General features: G+C 45.5%; 1 protein-coding gene across 1 annotated transcript in view; it reads right to left on the bottom strand.

Annotated features, from left to right (window-relative positions):
* Positions 1–17,866, bottom strand: part of alx4b (ALX homeobox 4b) — a gene marked incomplete at both ends in the record, with an annotated part of 21,752 nt that extends 3,886 nt beyond the window's left edge. Inside the window, 1 exon segment of the mRNA XM_080544930.1 lies at positions 17,527–17,866. Coding sequence (XP_080401056.1) covers positions 17,527–17,866 — 340 coding nt within the window.
* Between the last annotated feature and the right edge of the window lie 218 nt (positions 17,867–18,084).

Here is an 18,084-nt window from a genome sequence, read left to right as displayed (position 1 = left end):
CCGTCTTCCAAGTGGGAAGGCAATCTGGTGTCGACACGGAGGTTTGAACTTGGATTGTGGGATGAGTCCCAACCTAATCACTTTGTGGTTTTCACAGTCCCTTACGTGCAATTTTCCCTCTCCCATCCTGCATACACAAACACACACACACACACACACACACACACACACACACACACACAGATGCATGCATGCATGTGCACACACGCACACAAACACACACACACACACACACACACAGAGGCACTCACACACACACACACACACAGATGCATGCATGTGCACACGCACAGATGCATGCATGTGCACACACACACACACAGAGGCACTCACGAGCACACACACACACACATACATGCTCACACATACACACACACAGATTCATGCATGCGCGCACTCACACAGATGCACACACACACACACACACACTCTCATAATTAAAACTGTAATGGCGCACAGACATGCTATAGGACCCTTGGGAGAGGAATTGGCGGCGGGTGCAGCAGGATGGGTGTTGTAATCCAGTATTGAGTCGTCAATGGAATTCGAGAGGATAGTTCTCCAATGAGATAAAGCTAGAAAGGCCAAAAAACACACTGAACCCACGTCATCATCGCTGACACGGACGGATCCAGCCACCTTTCTGAAGAAAGGCCCTTATATGGCCGCTGGAAGACATTTTAGCCGTGATCAATGACGCTCACATGGCACTTCAGGAGAGGGCGAGATTGACGTAAATGGAGACTGAGGTTTCTTGTGAGTCTGGGCCGGAGTCAGGCATTCCAGGAGTCAGCTGGAGGGATGTGAGGATGGCTCAGCCCTGAACACATGTAACCTGATCGCCACGCTGCCTCTCGCTCAACTCTGATGGTCAAGGTGAAGGAGGGGGGGACATACAGTACTCTGTGTGTGTGTGTGTGTGTGTGTCTGTGTTAGCATGGGTTTGTGTGTGTATTCACATGTGTGTATGTGTGTGTGTGTGTGTGTGTTAGCATGGGTTTGTGTGTGTATTAGCGTGTGTGTGTGTGTGTGTGTATTAGCATGGCTTTGTGTGTATATTCACATGTGTGTATGCGTGTGTGTGTGTGTGTGTGTGTGTGTGTGTGTGTCTGGGTGGGGGGGGTTCGCACTTTGAGTTGTATCATATGTTTAGAAAGGCTTATCCGTCGTTGCTTTCCTCCCCAGTGGGCTTTGGTCACGGCTGTGTTAAAAGTACATCAGCTCTCCCCCCCTACAGTTATTTTGAGTCGTCATCGTTCAAAACATCACTGTTCAGTTCTCTCATGGGAATCCCCACTAGGAAGGCCTGGGTAGATGATTGACAAGTGAGGAATCTATCTGTAGTCTTCTCCTGAATGTTGTGATAAGTTGTCAGGGAAGTAGACCCTGGTGAAGGTCTGTTGAACGAAACGTTATCTTTCCACATGAATGTGACACGGCAAGAAAGCCAAGCCAGTGTGCTTTTCGAAGTTTATTTTTTCACTCGGAGGACCTGGAGCGAGCTGAGGTGTGTGAACGTTTCTCAGACCGTCGTGGACGTAGATGAAATGGAAGCCTATATAAAGGTTGTTCAAGAGTAACATCAATACTTTTATAGTACAAAAAAAGCAATAGGACGAAAAAGGAAAACAACTAAAAATACTTTTGTAGTGGTACAGCACAGAAAATCAACAATGTCAAACAAAAGAAAGAGATTGAATTGATATCTTCCCCTCTCTCCCCCCCCCCCCCCCCCCCGCCCCCCTCTCTCTATAACACTGCTCCGCCTCACGCCCTCATTCAAGTCCTGCCTCCCCCTCTAAGTTCTCCCCTCCTCTCTCTTCCCCCAACTCTCTCTCCGTCTCTCTCTCTCCTCCCTTTTAAGTCACCGAGGGGAAGTGGGGATATTGGAAAGTGAGATGGGAGAATGTTCAAACTGGGGCTTGTTTTCATTTCATGTTTAATTTCCTGACGCCTAAGCCCTTGGCTTTCCGCAGCTAACCCCCCTGACCTTTCAGAGGCTCGCAGACTAGAGCAGTGGACCAACTACACACACCAACCCCACACACACACACACACACACACACAGACACACACACACACGCCGAATTCAACCCTCCCACTTTGATTAACATATTTTAAATCTCAAAAACACAAACATAACAAACTCTAAACATGGAGGCACACTCGTCCTTAAACACATGCAAGCGGCTGACGTGATTCACACACCTACACACTCAGTACACACACACATACACACTCAGTACACACTCAGTACACACACAGTACACACACACATACACACTCAGTACACACACGCATACACACTCATTACACACACAGTACACACATACAGTACACACACTCACAGACGCACGCGCATACACACTCAGTACACACACAGTACACACACAGTACAGTACACACACACACACAGAGACACAAACACACAAACCCGTGCTAACACACATCCAGTACTGTATGTCCCCCCCTCTCTCTCTTCGATTCTGGTAGGGTACATATTGTGTCATGTTACTCCGAGGTTATGCTCTCTCTGGAGTTGCCTTTGAACGGCAGCGGGGAAAAACACACAGGCCAAATAGTTTAGAGGAGAGCTCATTCAGGGAACATTATGAAGTCAGACGTGTCCTTCACTGCTCCATGTCTCCTATTCCCAAACCCAGAATACCCTGAGCAGACCCTCCAGAGAAGAGAAGAGGGACCGGTACTAAGATAACAGAACCAGCTGTCTGTATGAAGAGTCTAGTCTCATGGGACTGTCTGCTGTGTAAGAATGATGAACAGGTTATACACATGTACAAGCAGCATACCTTTAGTGTTATAGTGTGTGTGTGTGTGTGTGTGTGTGTGTGTGTGTGTGTGTGTGTGTGTGTGTGTGTGTGTGTGTGTGTGCGCGCAAGCGCGGGTTTGTGAGACAACTCAACACAGCTGATATGGATGCCGGAATATTACGTGGATATTAACCCAGTTCTCACCGTGAGAGACGAAACGTCTTATCAACCGACTGCAACCATTTACCGTGCCTGTTTATTTTATACAGCTGACATCTGCAGAGAAGGTGGTTCGATGCCGGCAGAGAGATCTCTGGGCTCAAAGTGCTGGGCAGTGATGCAGTAATTGCTAAAGACGTTGACAGCAAAAGGCAGCTTACAGAGCCATTAAAGAGCTTTATTTATGCGCCGGAGCCAGGAGGCAGAGAGGGAGAGGGGGGGGGGGGGGAGGGAAGGAGGGAGGGAGAGTGAGAGAGAGAGGGGAGGGCAGAGAGCACAGCCTCCAAACGCAGCTTTGAAGTCTCGTCGACTCACATCATCCCTGTCATCCTGGCCCATGGCGATTGATAGACTGCCTTTGCAATCACTCAGACACACCCTCCTTCCCCCCCCCCCCCTTTCACCCAGTCAGTGGTGAAGTTCAAGTCTGAGGCAGGGGACTAATTGTGTACTGAATAAACTGAATAAAAACCGAGAGGCAGTCGGACGTACTGATGTGATTATAGAGAACTAAGACTAGACGTAGAGTCGATGTTTCATGGAAGCAATCAATTGGAAGTGAAAGACCTTGACGGTGGCGTTTTGTTGGGTTTGGCAGGAAATGTCGACGTCGTTTGGATGTCAACTGGTTTTGTTGCCCCCTGAGATGAAACGGGGTCCCATGCCATGGCATGTTGCACCATAGACCGCATGATATAATAAAGTATAATGATATACTATAGAGAGAATGCAGAGAGAGAATGTTCCTGGACTTTGTCTTGATGGTCCCCCCTCGGACGAAATTGAGGGCTTTAGTCTTGATTGCGTGTGTACTTAAGGTATTTTAGAAAAGACGGGCCCAACCCACACAGTGACTCAACAGAGTGTGCTGTGTGCCTGTCAGAATGTCAGGGCCCGTTAATTAGATTCATCTGGCGGCGTTGGATGGTTCTGTTTGGATACCAAATGAATGCCGTTGTTTGACTGTACCTCCGTATGAAGACCAGACTGGGTTCTACCGTCCCTGACTATGTCTCGGCCCACGCTTGGAAATTGAAAGTGGCATCTCAAAGTGTTTTTTTACTCCCCCCCCCCCCCCCCTCCCCCTGCCAAATAGATTTTATGATGACTTAAAAATTGTTCCACTTTTTTTTTTTCTTCTTCTTCTTCTTCTTCTTCTTTTCTTTTAAAATGCCGTGCGGTGGTTTGATGGTTTGAACGTGGTCGTTTTGGGGAAAAACCCTTGACCTCTGACCTTGTAGCGGAGGCTGCGTGTTCTAGAACTAAGGGCAGTGTATTCCCCCATGGCCGCTCCCACCCCACCCCTATGTGAAACTGGCAGTTCTGAGGAAGAGAAGCAGAACAATAGGCCTTGCTGTCTGCCCCGTTCAGAACGAAGCTCTGTCGACACGCCAGGCTCTCCTCCCTCACGTCCCTTCTCTGTCAGATCCCCCCAGTGAATATGTAGCCTACATGCAGATGGAGTCTTCACGCTTTTGTATCTCCTAGATGTATCTAGACAGACTGTTCTAGTGATCTATTGATAGTTCTACAACAGCATGTTTGGATACTGGATTCTGATTGGCTAGCAACAGTGGTAAATACCCCCAACAACCCACAGTTCAGAGCGCATTTCCAATATCAATGCGCCTCCCAATCAATCTGATTAAGAACACCTGTGCTGACCTACAATGCAATCGTGGATCTTGTTTATGGGACTATATTCTGTGGCGGAAGGATATATGTATTCTGAAACGATTAGTGACTGTAAATAACTGAATTTAATGTTACAACTGTGTGTTTATTTTTTATATTATGTGGTGGCTGTTGTAGAAAAGCAATTTACCATTGGAGGGCGGGGGTTGTGGACTCATTTACCACTGTACAGGGTTTTCCTACTCGGCTTCGCCTCGTGCCACAACCCTGTACCAGTGCTAAATGAGTCCACAACCCCCTTCCTCTCAAGGTCAATTGCTTCCTTTCCCCCTGTCCCTGAGCCAGGTGTGAGGTCAGGTGACTCACCTGTACGCGGGCCTCCGTCAGGTCGGTCCTGAGCGCCAGCTGCTCGCGGGCGTAGACGTCGGGGTAGTGCGTCTTCTGGAACACCTTCTCCAGCTCCTCCAGCTGGTAGCTGGTGAAGGTGGTGCGGTTGCGTCTCTTCTTGCCCTTGTTGCTCTCCATGTCGCTCTTGTCCATGGGGCTGGAGAGGTCGGAGCCGGGCCGCTCCGACGGGCCCTTGGGCCCCGGCTCCTTCAGGCTCAGGTAGCTGCCGTCCATGCCGGGTCCGTCAGCGTTGGGGGGCAGCTCCGACTCTGTCAGCCCACCGTTGTCTTTGGCTGTGAGAGGGGGAAATAGCAGAGAGAGGGACGTTAGACATTAGCATTTATTTTATATATTATCATATTTTTTAATTTATTATTACTACAACATCGTCAAGTTATAGACAATACAACAGTTTGCCGAATACATTTTGATTGTCAACTATCCCTCTACCCCCATCCCCATCCCTATTCCCCCACCCTTCAACATGAACAATTATGACAACATGACATCGTAAGGTCCATGATATTCAACATGATGGGGATATAGGCTAGTGGAGTTGTGTGTGAAATGTATAAATGATATTGTTGTATTTTTTTACTGAAGTAATCATGTAGTTTGAATGTATTGTATATGTCGGCCAGCAGTATTTGTGTTGTGATCTTCTTCTGAACAATATCTGTGGTCATATATTGTTGTGGTGGCCACATACGTTATGATGTGTAGCCCTTGAACAACTCTACCTCTAACAAGCTAGTCTCTTTACTCATTTATACATGTTACATAATGACAATTACTTTAGCTTCCATCATCCATCGCTAATGTTTTTCCACGTTCAAAGGTCTTGTATCTCTACATCTCAAGGTTCAAAGGATATTTTTTTTCTTTTGAAGGTTTGAAGGATATGTCACAACACACTGGTGTAACCTGTGACACGTCCCCTAAAGCCCCCATCCACCCCCCCCCCACCCCCCGAGTCAGTTCTGCACTCCGCTAAAATGTCTCAATCACGCCATCTGAAATATGACCCAAACAAAGCCTGCTCAGGCCTGGTGAACCATGTATGGTCAGCCTTGTTTATCAAGGCCAGCCACACTACGCCAGTACCCCGCCTCTCAGATGTAAACAACATTGTGTTTGTCACCTCCACTTTCAATAAGAACCTCCATTTTGTGACAAGCCTTGCTCTGTTCCTGTTAGAATATGTTTTCTTTTTACTTTTAGCAGATGAATAATGCACAGCCTTCTCCTTCAATAAACAAACAGCTGTGTGAATAAATAAACCAAAGGATACTGGTTGTCGGTATGGCAGAATAGAGTGCTCTGTCAGCGTGTGTGTGTGTGTGTGTGTGTGTGTGTGTGTGTGTGTGTGTGTGTGTGTGTGTGAGACCCAGCCTCTGACAGGAACGGAGAGGGGTTCAAGGGCATCACGTTTTCCCCATCTGAACTGACATCTAAGTTACTTACGGTAACTATGTTTTTTCAGAATTATTCCTTCTCCTTCTAGATGTTGCGTGAGCGTGAGCCCCGAGCTTGCCATGTTCAACAAATTGGAGTTGAGGCACTTATTTTCCTTGCTGTGTCACCGATGTTTACCTCAGAAAGGGCCCACAGAGGGCCTCCTACCAGACTCTCAGGCACCCAAGAGCTTTGAAAGGCAGAGTAGTAGATGCCCCCTGATGACATTCTTGGGTGGAGGTCTAGTCTCGCTGAGCCTCAGTGGGAAAGAGTTATTCGGGGTTGGTGAGATGACGGCATGGCTCAGCAGTGACAGAGAGGGCTAGGCGGTGGCCGGTCTGCTAGCTACACTACATGCGTGTTTGTTTTCATGGATTAGCGGGCCTACGGCTAACTTGTCCCACATTGAGATGTCAATAGTCATCCCTCTGCTTACGCCACCCCTCCCCTGGTCTGCTGCACCCTGGCTCCGATCAGCCAGCCTCTCTGGGATGTTAATAGGACAGCACAGCTCTCCCAGCTGGAGGTCATGACCTCATATCACTGCGGGCCCACCTGTCGGACCCCCTCACACTCTTCTGTTCGGGCAGATGTTCTGACATCATCTCCCCCCCCCCCCGCTGCCCGGGCCTCTTATTCTGGAGCCCAGTGTAATATGTTCCTTCTTCCCCAGGAGAGAAGTATGGCCCGTATGGTTAAGAAGGGGGGACAGGTCAACCAGAAGTTGCTGCCTGGCATTCCCTCTCTTCTGGCTGCATCTTTGCCCTTGGGCAAGGCACATACTCTGATTGGCCCTGTGGGCAAGAGGGTACAGCCACACACAGGGGAAAATGTGGACAAAAGCCAGAGATGTTGTGAGTTCTACCTGATCTAGGTGTGTGTGTGTGTGTGTGTGTGTGTGTGTGTGTATGTGTGTGTGTGTGTGTGTGTGTGTGTGTGTGTGTGTGTGTGTGTGTTTGACTGTGTGTGTGTGTGTGTGTGTTTGACTGTGTGTGTGTGTGTGTGTGTGTGTGTGTTTGACTGCGTGTGTGTGTGTGTGTGTGTGTGTGTGTGTTTGACTGCGTTTGTGTGTAGGTGTGTGTGTGTGTGTGTGTGTGTGTGTTTGACTGTGTGTGTGTGTGTGTGTGTTTGACTGTGTGTGTGTGTGTGTGTGTGTGTGTGTGTGTGTGTGTGTGTTTGACTGTGTGTGTGTGTGTGTGTGTGTGTTCACAATCTCTGTGGTCTCATTTTGGTTTACGATGTTTTGAGATGAGCCTGGACATGACTATATGGAAGTAGTGAGCTTAACACCAGGTTGATTCATCATACTCCCCAGTAAGGGTTTAGGGTAAGTTTGTTTGTTTTTGTTTGTTTTTAAACATTTTTTGGTGCCATTGTTCCAAACAGAAAACCCAATCAATCAACATGTTGTCAGTGTTTCTCCCAGCCCTCTAGCCCTGAGTTCCACCCAGTAAGCTCTCCAAACCCTCACCCACAAACACAAACATCTCCCAGTGTCTCCTGCCTGCTGAGCTGTCTCTTCTGCTCCACGCTGTGCTGCAGAACAGAGCCAGTTCACTTATCTCTATCTATTGGGAGCCAAGATTCCAGTGCATCGGCTGGCTCCAATTGTTTGGGGTAGACAGAAAAGTGTCAAGCTCTTTGACTCTCTTCCGTACTGTAGTTCTTCCTCAAAGTATTCTTCACTCACACACAGAATTTTAGTACACTAATATCGTATTTTTCAAAGGTTCCATCTGTGATAACCAGCAGACCTCACCAGTTAGCGAGGGTCAGACGTTTACTAGGGTCGGCCATTTAATCGCTGTTGAGAACCGAAAAAAACATCAAAGTGTAATTTAACTGGTTGTAAAACACCAGGGCTTTTATGGAACGGGATGGGAAGGGTCAACTAAAGGCATATAAAAGGAACACTATAAATTAGTAACCTGGGGAAGGGTTAATGATCAAACACTCAAGACAGAAAAGGAGACTCTTTTAAAAAAAGAGAGGTCTAAAAAAATTATGTTTTCAAAAATCTCACTGTTTGATAGCGAGCGGCTACGCGTGGTGCCGTAAGACAACAAACAAGACCTTTCTCCTTCCTGCGGCTCCTCATGGGGCTAAACGAACCAGAACCAGGTCCGACTGACCGGCCTCAGTTAGTCAGTCACCTCTGTACACTGCTAACTGTCAGGGCTCCACTCTATAATGAGCAGCAGCTATTGTTTCGGCACCTTTTCTACAACACAGAGGAGGCTGGTGGAGCCAGAAAACGGGGACAGGCCTCATTGTAAATGCCTGCAATGGAATGAGGAATGCTCCTCTGATTTCTCATTCCATCCCATGCGTTACAATGAGGCCCGTCCTCCGATTTCCACCTCCACCTCCACCTCCACCGGCCTCCACTGGTTTGCTGCCCCATAAGCAGGTACTGTATGTGGAGACCCCAGCTCCTCAGCTCAGTTCTGGGGTGTTCAGGTTCAGTGTTGTTCACTGTGAGGGAAGGGAGGCTCCCAGATGTTCCTGAGGAGAGATCAATGCCAGTGGCTTGCACAGGAATGCAGATTCCGTGGGAAACTATGAGAACGGTTCTGTTCAACCTCAGCTCCAGATAAATCGCCACTCTTATGACCTCACCGCTGTCAAGACTGTACTGTACCTGGTGAGGGTTGTTGGAGTTGTTGAAGTGTTGTAGTTCAACACCACCGAAGAAGACGTAATCATGTTGCATTGATTGATTGATTGATTAATTGATTTGGTTTGATAAAGTGAAAGTAGTCAACTGCTCCAGTTGGAGACATCGGTACATACATGAAAAATTATTATTGAGGATCAAATAATACAGCAAAGCCTGAAGGTTTGTTTCCAACGTGGTCTTCCAGTGATCTACGTCTCTGACATCTCTGTGATATGTGACAGGAGTTACACATGTTATTGTTATCTATCCCTTCAGACAAAAACAAAGATGAGAATGATTTATTGGATTTCGGTGAACAGGAAAGCTATGGGTTTTCCAACTGGCTGCTGCTTGAGTTATGTCATGTCTTCATGTCCATCTCTGGAGACACAGAACCTTGTTGTTTCAGTTCAGCCCAATAATTATTGACAGACAAACGTCATTGACATCTCTGTTGGGTAATGGACATTTTGGATTAGGCATGGCGAGACAATCAATTATAATAATCAATTATCTGCTAATGGCTCTCAGGGTGTTCGGCTGCTATTTTGGGCAATGGATGAGCAGTCTGGTTTGTGCAAGGGGGCTCTGTGTATAAGCGCTTATGAATGCTTGGATCAACCCCGCAGTTCACCGACAAGAACCAGGGAGAGGAATGGGAAGGAAAGAAAAGATTCAAGAACCAGGGAGAGTAAAGGGAAGGAAAGCAAAGATTCCGACTGAGAGCGCCAGCGTTAACACCGAAAGTCAGAGATCAAAATGCTTGCCACCTGGTTAGAATTTCCAAATCATTTCGTTTTTCGTTTTTTGGCCCTGCTCTGAGACCTCGGGTGGGCGGGGAGGGATCGTATCTCCCCCTGGAACAGAGATGGCAGGAAGTAGAGGCCAAAGCGCGCGCTCTCTCTCTTTCTCTCTATATATATTTCTCTCTCCCCCTCTCTCTTGCTCACTCCCTCCCTCTCTCAATCTTTCTTCCCTCCCCCCCATATCTCTCTCTCTCTCTTTTTCTCTCTCTCTCTTTTTCTCTCTCTCTCTCTCTCTCTCTCTCTCTCTCTCTCTCTCTCTCTCTCTGTGTCCCCAGGAGGGAGTACTGGCAAACAGCACGAGATGGAGAAGGAAACTGTAGATGAGAAAGATTTTGTTGTTGTTGTTGTTGTTGAACAATAGAGGAGGAAGGATGAGTTTGTGGGGAAACAAGCTTTCTACTCAACTTGTGTTACATAGTATAGGGTAGCATATCAAAGCAAAGCCTCTTCCTGACTTCCATACCACCGTTTACAGCCAATCAGTGGCTACATAGCCCAGACACTACACACAGACATGGGTTGGTGCTTCAGCCTCTCAGCGTCTTCAGGTTACAGTTCACAAACACAAGCTGAGTTAACACATAAACACATGAATACCATGCACACTCATTACTGTACGGTCTGTGTCGAAGGTTAGTCTGTTTCTTTTGTACGTTATTGGCATAAACATATACTGGCATATTCACACAGACACTTACTCATACGCGGTATCACACAATATGTTAGTCATCAGGACAGGCATATCCTGTGACTTCACTTCCCTAAGTCTTTTAACACATACTTACACTATTCCATTTTGACAGGATGTCTTTAAAACCAAGCCAAGATTTTTTTTTATTCTCCTTGCATGCTGCGAAAAACATTTAATCTATGACAAAATATGCAATATCCTCTCCGAGCGTCTTTTTACAGTTGTGTGTAAAATATCTATTTATGGTGAGTCTGATCACTTAACATTAAGATGATTTTGGAAAGATCTTCCGGGTAGGCTACTGAAGTTAAAACACTTGGTCTGTCACACAGTCCTTTTAAGTTCTTGGTTAGGGACCCACTCACACAGACATGCTCTTGTTTTAGTTAGTATGTCACTGTGTTCTATATTCAATGTGTTGTTTTGTAATTGCATTTATATGTGGACAGGGCGCAACCCGGAAAAAAAAACCTTGGTCACTGTGTGTGTTTCCCTGGATACATGAAGGATGAATAAATAAACGAACCAACACGGACATGGAATATGTTTTATCATTGGTGTACTATTCAAACCTAGACAAATCCTCTCAGTGCCGGTTTCACAGACAAGGCTTAAGCCCAATCCTAGACTAAAAAACATCTTCAATGGAGATTTGACATTGAAAGTGTGATTTAGTCCAGGACCAGGCAGGCTTAAGCCTTGTCTGTGAAACCGGCCCTCAGTGACTTACAGTGTGCCTCTGTAGACTGACTAGTTGGTCTGGTAACACTACTGACAGGTCTGGTAACACTACTGACAGGTCTGGTAATACTACTGACAGGTCTGGTAACACTACTGACAGGTTGGTCTGGTAACACTACTGACAGGTTGGTCTGGTAACACTACTGACAGGGCTAGTTGGCCTGGTAACGCTACTGACAGGTTGGTCTGGTAACACTACTGACAGGCCTAGTTTGGTCTGGTAACACTACTGACAGGGCTAGTTGGTCTGGTAACACTACTGACAGGTTGGTCTGGTAACACTACTGACAGGTTGGTCTGGTAACACTACTGACAGGTCTAGTTGGTCTGGTAACACTACTGACAGGTTGGTCTGGTAACACTACTGACAGGCCTAGTTTGGTCTGGTAACACTACTGACAGGGCTAGTTGGCCTGGTAACGCTACTGACAGGTTGGTCTGGTAACACTACTGACAGGCCTAGTTTGGTCTGGTAACACTACTGACAGGGCTAGTTGGTCTGGTAACACTACTGACAGGTTGGTCTGGTAACACTACTGACAGGTTGGTCTGGTAACACTACTGACAGGGCTAGTTGGTCTGGTAACACTACTGACAGGGCTAGTTGGTCTGGTAACACTACTGACAGGGCTAGTTGGTCTGGTAACACTACTGACAGGTCTGGTAACACTACTGACAGGGCTAGTTGGTCTGGTAACACTACTGACAGGCCTAGTTGGTCTGGTAACACTACTGACAGGTCTGGTAACACTACTGACAGGCCTAGTTGGTCTGGTAACACTACTGACAGGCCTAGTTGGTCTGGTAACACTACTGACAGGCCTAGTTGGTCTGGTAACACTACTGACAGGCCTAGTTGGTCTGGTAACACTACTGACAGGCCTAGTTGGTCTGGTAACACTACTGACAGGCCTAGTTGGTCTGGTAACACTACTGACAGGCCTAGTTGGTCTGGTAACACTACTGACAGGCCTAGTTGGTCTGGTAACACTACTGACAGGGCGCCGTGGCCTGTGTATCAGCCACCCCGGGGCCCCTAATGTGGAGTGAGGCTCATGTCATGTCATGAGGAGTCAGGTCTCTGTTCCCCAGATGTTCCCCACTTAGCCCCGAGTCTCTCCCACATATACGTCTCACAAGGATTCACAACTATCCTAACGTGCCACGGGAGACATTTTGCGGGGAGAGAGAGGGCTAAACAACGGGAGAGAGAGGGAGATCTGGGTAGTCTTGTATCGTAGCGTTTTTTAATCCATTACTGTCACATCTGACAAATGGAGAACATTCCCAAGTATGGCAATTACTATACAAGCGCACTTTGGAGGCCTATGATGCAAGCGTGTATGTATGTAAACACTTGCAAACATCCCCCCCCCCTGCAAAAAAACAACACACACGGTTTCTCTCGATCGCTCAAATCGCCTTTCTAACTCGATACCCGTTCCTGACTGGTCGTCTATTTACCCAGTGCATTAGTGAGACGGGGTTACGTAAACCAGTCCCCTCTTTGTCATCTCAGGGACTCTCTGTGGCTTTGGGGGGCTTGTGTTTGGGGAGTATGAATAATAACCATAGGAGCCAGTAATGCACATCTGCATCAGATTAATGGGGAGCTCTCCTGTAGTGCTGTACTGCATTCCTGCAGGCTCCTAAGCACTCGATCAGTTCCAGTGGTTTGATTTCATTCATTGCTGTGGTCAGGTAGAGGTTTCCATCGCTCACAACCTCCTCTGCCCTTTGCTGCATGCAACACAGCCTGAGGGGCCTCGAAGTGCTGGTATTGTACTGGAGCAACATGCATGGAGAGCACTCGCTTTGGAACCAGTTAGCCTTAGCCTCTGTCTGTGATGCTCAAGGTAGAACTTGAGTAATATGGTTGATTTGGTACGGTCAGAACTGAAGGAGAGATAATGGTTTATTGTTTTATAGGTTCAAAACAATTCATTCTGTTACAAGTACGTACTGGATGTCCCCTTCCTAATCTCCCCCAAAACAAGATGTTATCCCTTAAAACAGTGAAGTATGACCCGTTATGTTAGGTTTGACAGGGGTTGTTGTTAACACACACACACACACACACACACACACACACACACACACACACACACACACACACATATACACATATACACATATACACACACACTCACACCACTGGTATTTCAAATGAGCAACATAGAAATTACCACAGAGTTTGACTCACAGAAACAAAAACACATGCATATTTTCATCTCCTATAGTGCCATGTCAACAAGAAAGTCTGCATTACAAAGCAAGCACAGCCACTTAGAGGCACAGTAGTATATAACACATACGCATAACAGCACTTGATGTTGAGAAAGAAACCAGATTATTGACCACATTAAAATAAAAAATAACATTCATGGGAAGGGGGGGTATTGTTCTCATTTGGATGTGTTCCAAGTAAGGTGTGAACATGGGGATACCTTCAGTGCCAAACATTTAACAATAATAGAATGTGTGAGATTGATTGATTGGACAGTTTTCTTACAAACATATGTTTTAAGTTTGTGTCTTTTTCCCAGCTGTAAGCAGCTTTACTGAATCAAACTAGTTATGAGATTGAATTCTGAATTCTGAGATTCCGTTCAATTCATGTTGTATTTTGTTGAACCGTTTTGTGAAGCATTTTAGAGGGATGGGCACATAATATACCAGGACGGTGATCTCCATGTAATGACTTATATGTTATATCATTGGGAGAAGTTCCCCTCAGAGCATTTCCTTTTTTTTTGAAGGCTGCAGTTTTTGTGCTTATGTTGATGGGGATAATGCATTAAGGTTGTGCAACAAGTCCCCCATTGAGGACCACACGTGATAACACAGGCCTGTTGACGCCTGAGGCTTTGGCCTCGTCCCAGCTCCATCCTCCCCGAAGCTATGAGGCCTTCATCTGGCTGCAACATTTTAAATAATAACATTGCACAGTTTTCCTCCAGGGAGACATATTGTATTTAATGATGGCGTTTAAATGACTCTGTCATTGCACTTGCCAAGTATTTTTTAGTTCAATGCAGGGGTGCACAGCCCTGCTGGAGGTAAAGGCTCTCTCACCTTGAGAAGTAAACATACTTAAAGTCTGATGACGATTTAACCCAAAATAAAAAAGATCTGACTCCCATTGTTTGGAGTGAAGGGAAAGCAGTTGAGCTTGCGCTTTATGGGGTGAATTTTGGCATGCAGGGATGCTGGCAGCTGCACCATAATGTCCTTATTTCCGGAATATAGCTGTTAGTTCCCCTGTCTAATATAGTTCCCCTGTCTAGAGTTATGAGCGACCTTTCGCTTCTTGCATCACATCGACGCTTGTCATTTGAATTCCACGCTTGTTTGACGTTTTGCACGATTTATTTGATATAATGATCTCCAAATAAACGTATTAGCCCTTGTTCGCACAATGTAGGCCCACAGACAGGCCAGCAATTCCATTTTTTATATTTTAGTGTGAAGACATGAAACTTCTCATTATTTGGTTAGGCTTTCATTTGTAATGTAATTTGTATTATTTAAATTACTTAATTACAATGGATAATACAATAATTCAAGTGGTATATTCCTCGCGGTTTCTCTCTCTAAACTTTCGGTGTAAATTATGAGACAATAGGTACAAGGTGCTGATGCAGTTGTAAAATCAAGGACATAATGTGTGTGATATAACGTTGATGAGATAGGCCTAGTGTATAACAAGGCAAGGGCCTAAACCTTGATTACAGGAAAGCCTAGTGATGGCTATATTACTTCTAAATATGATTATCTAGATTAAGATAATTTGGATGAGGTTAAGCCTATCGATCAAATGTCAACAACTACCCAAATTGGATCTGTTCACTGCGATTATGTGTATAATATGATGACCCTATTTGTATTATTATTATTATTATTATTATTATTATTATTAATAATAATAATAATAATAATACCAGGCAAGGTATTTTATAAGGATATCATAATTGTTATTATTGTTATTATTATTGTTGTTGTTTTTGTTATTCACTGTTATTGTTATATTGTCATTTTGTTTTTATTGTCATATTTGTATCATTAATTTAACAGGCCTTCAGTGCGACACAATCTGGCTCCCTTCTTTTCTCAGCGTTGTTTTGAATCAACGTTCAATGAACGGGCTTTTTAACTTTCCCTTTAAACCTCCTTAAACCTCCCATGTCTCATAAAAGGAAATGTAATTTGGGATGATGGAATTGGTGCATTCTTTGTAAAGGTCGCGCATTTGTTCACCAGCACAAACTGACTAACAACATCTGTAAAACAGCAGTCCCTTTTAAACATGTTAAATGCACGTCTGTCTCCCCAACAACATCAGAGAAGCGAGAACAAACGGTGTTGTTGTATTATTCCAATTAGAGGAGACTAAGAGAGGCTTGTAGTTATGTTTTTTGTTTTCTCATAAGTTTTTCAAATTGTTTTGATGACCTAGGCTACTGTGTCTATCATATATTACATTTCACATATAGTATAATTATCCGTCTGTTGCGGGTAGACTGTATGATTGACGCCTCATTACGGTCAAAGCACATTAAAGTGTTTGAGGTAAGGGTTAAGCACATTAAAGTGTTTGAGGTAAGGGTTTGGGCATTTCTCGTGGGCCTATAGGCCTCGGAGCCTCCGTGGTTTAGGCCTGAAAGCCTCAAGGTGAAAAGAGAGACTGCAATGTAACAATGTTCTGCTTTTATTAGACCCTTCTCACACACGGTCTGGCCTCGGACCCTCGTCCGCTCACCGTCGCTCCTTGAACAGCGCGTTTTACGCTCTTCCTCCTAACATCTTCAGACCATTCTAGCCTTTCAGTCAGTTCATTTGTCATAACTGTGATACAAGGAAAAGTTATTGATTTTAGCTATGGCCTACTCAAAAACAAAGTGACGGCCTAGGTGTAAGCACTAAAGATTGTTGGCCAGAATGATGGGAGTATAGGCTACTCTGGAATAACCGAGATTGACAAAAATGACAGAATTATTTAAATCATCGTTATATATCACGATTAAGATCGATAGGACCATAGGCTCAAATAGGTCCAATTGTTTGTTAAAACAAATGTTAATTGGTCATCATGGGTTTTATGACAGAAAGGCATAAGCTACATTGATTTACGCGCTAAGAAAGGCCTAAGAATAGGGCACGCATTATGGTGTAAGAACGTTGTCGGTCTAACTCCGTTATTTTCTTATATGGAATAATAATATAATAATATACTGATTTACACAAATAGTAGTCTATTTGCCAATTAGACTGTGCGCGCGCGCGTGTGTGTGTGTGTGTGTGTGTGTGTGTGTGTGTGTGTGTGTGTGTGTGTGTGTGCGTGTGTCTGTGTGTGTGTGTGTGTGTGTGTGTGTGTGTGTGTGTGTGTGTGTGTGTGTGTGTGTGTGTGTGTGTGTGTGTGTGTGTGTGTGTGTGTGTGTGTGTGTGCGGGTGCGTGTGCGTGTGTGTGTGTGGTTGTGTGTGCGTGTTGTTGTGTGAGTGTGTGTGTGTGTGTGTGTGTGTGTGTGTGTGTGTGTGTGTGTGTGTGTGTTTGTGTGTGTGTGTGTGTGTGTGTGTGTGTGTGTGTGTGTGCGTGTGTGCGTGTGTGTGTCTGATGAGAAAGAGAGTTGGGACTGCGACACATCTTTCGATGAGACAGTTTCAGTGCAAATGAATGCTATGGGCTATTGATGGGTGATAAATTGTGCAATAATTAATGTATCAATTGTGTACGTGGTGGATTGTCCTGTAAAATACAACTCGGTTCAATCCCATAGAGACCAAGATTCAAGTATAGTTACACAAGTCAATGTCAGGAAGTGATGGACATCATAGGTTATTCCGTGGAAGTAAATATTCAATCAAGAATAACGACGGCATTATTGGTGATATTTGGCCAACTCGTGAAAAAAGACCGAAATATACAGTATATATCAGAGACTGGCGCTCCGCATTATTCGGCATTTTTGTGTCGATTTAATTTGGCCTAATGTGGCCATGTAGGAGCCTTACAATGCATAATGCTTGGTTCTCTCACTAACTCAACTGTCTCTCTTGGCCTCTTCTAAAGATCGACACATTTCTCTTTCATTTCTATCCTTCCCCAGCCGTTCTGGATGCTGATCCCCTCGCACACACACTCCCCCCGTCCCGTCCAGGACTCACCGTAGCAGGGCATGAGGGCACCGTTGAGGGTCTCCGGGTGCAGTTTGCTGCCTTCGGGGGGAGTTTTGCAAGTCGGTCTCTGCATGAAGAGATGGTATTTGTTGAAGGTGCCCTCCTCGGCGCCGCCGTCCAGTGACTGGCACTCCTGTTGGAAAGGACTCCGAGACTTGTCACCGTATTGCCCTTTGCTGGGCAGGAAAGAGGGGCTGTATTTGGTGTCATTCGTCTGGAATGTCCTAAACGGGTTCCCTTGGTGATCCCTACCTTGCGGCGTGGACGTGTTATAATATGAATCCATGGATGTCATATCGCAATATGAAACGCACGTATCTGCGTTCATTCCTAAAAGAAAAAAAAATCGAATCAAAAAATCCAAACGTTCTTCCTTTCCCCTTGCAGCAGCGGCGCGACTCAGATATTCTCCCCAAATTCTCTCATGCACTGACACACACACACGCACTCATACACACACTCTCTCTCTCTCACACACACTGCCGCATCTGGGGTTGGTTAGAAAATGAATCAGATGTTTTCCAGAGACTCACTGTAGACTGAACA

Source organism: Nansenia antarctica (genome assembly GCF_963989245.1).
Source record: "Nansenia antarctica genome assembly, chromosome: 14".
NCBI lineage: Eukaryota > Metazoa > Chordata > Actinopteri > Argentiniformes > Microstomatidae > Nansenia > Nansenia antarctica.
Note: the sequence above shows the minus strand (reverse complement) of the source record. Positions and strands in the feature narration are given on the sequence as shown.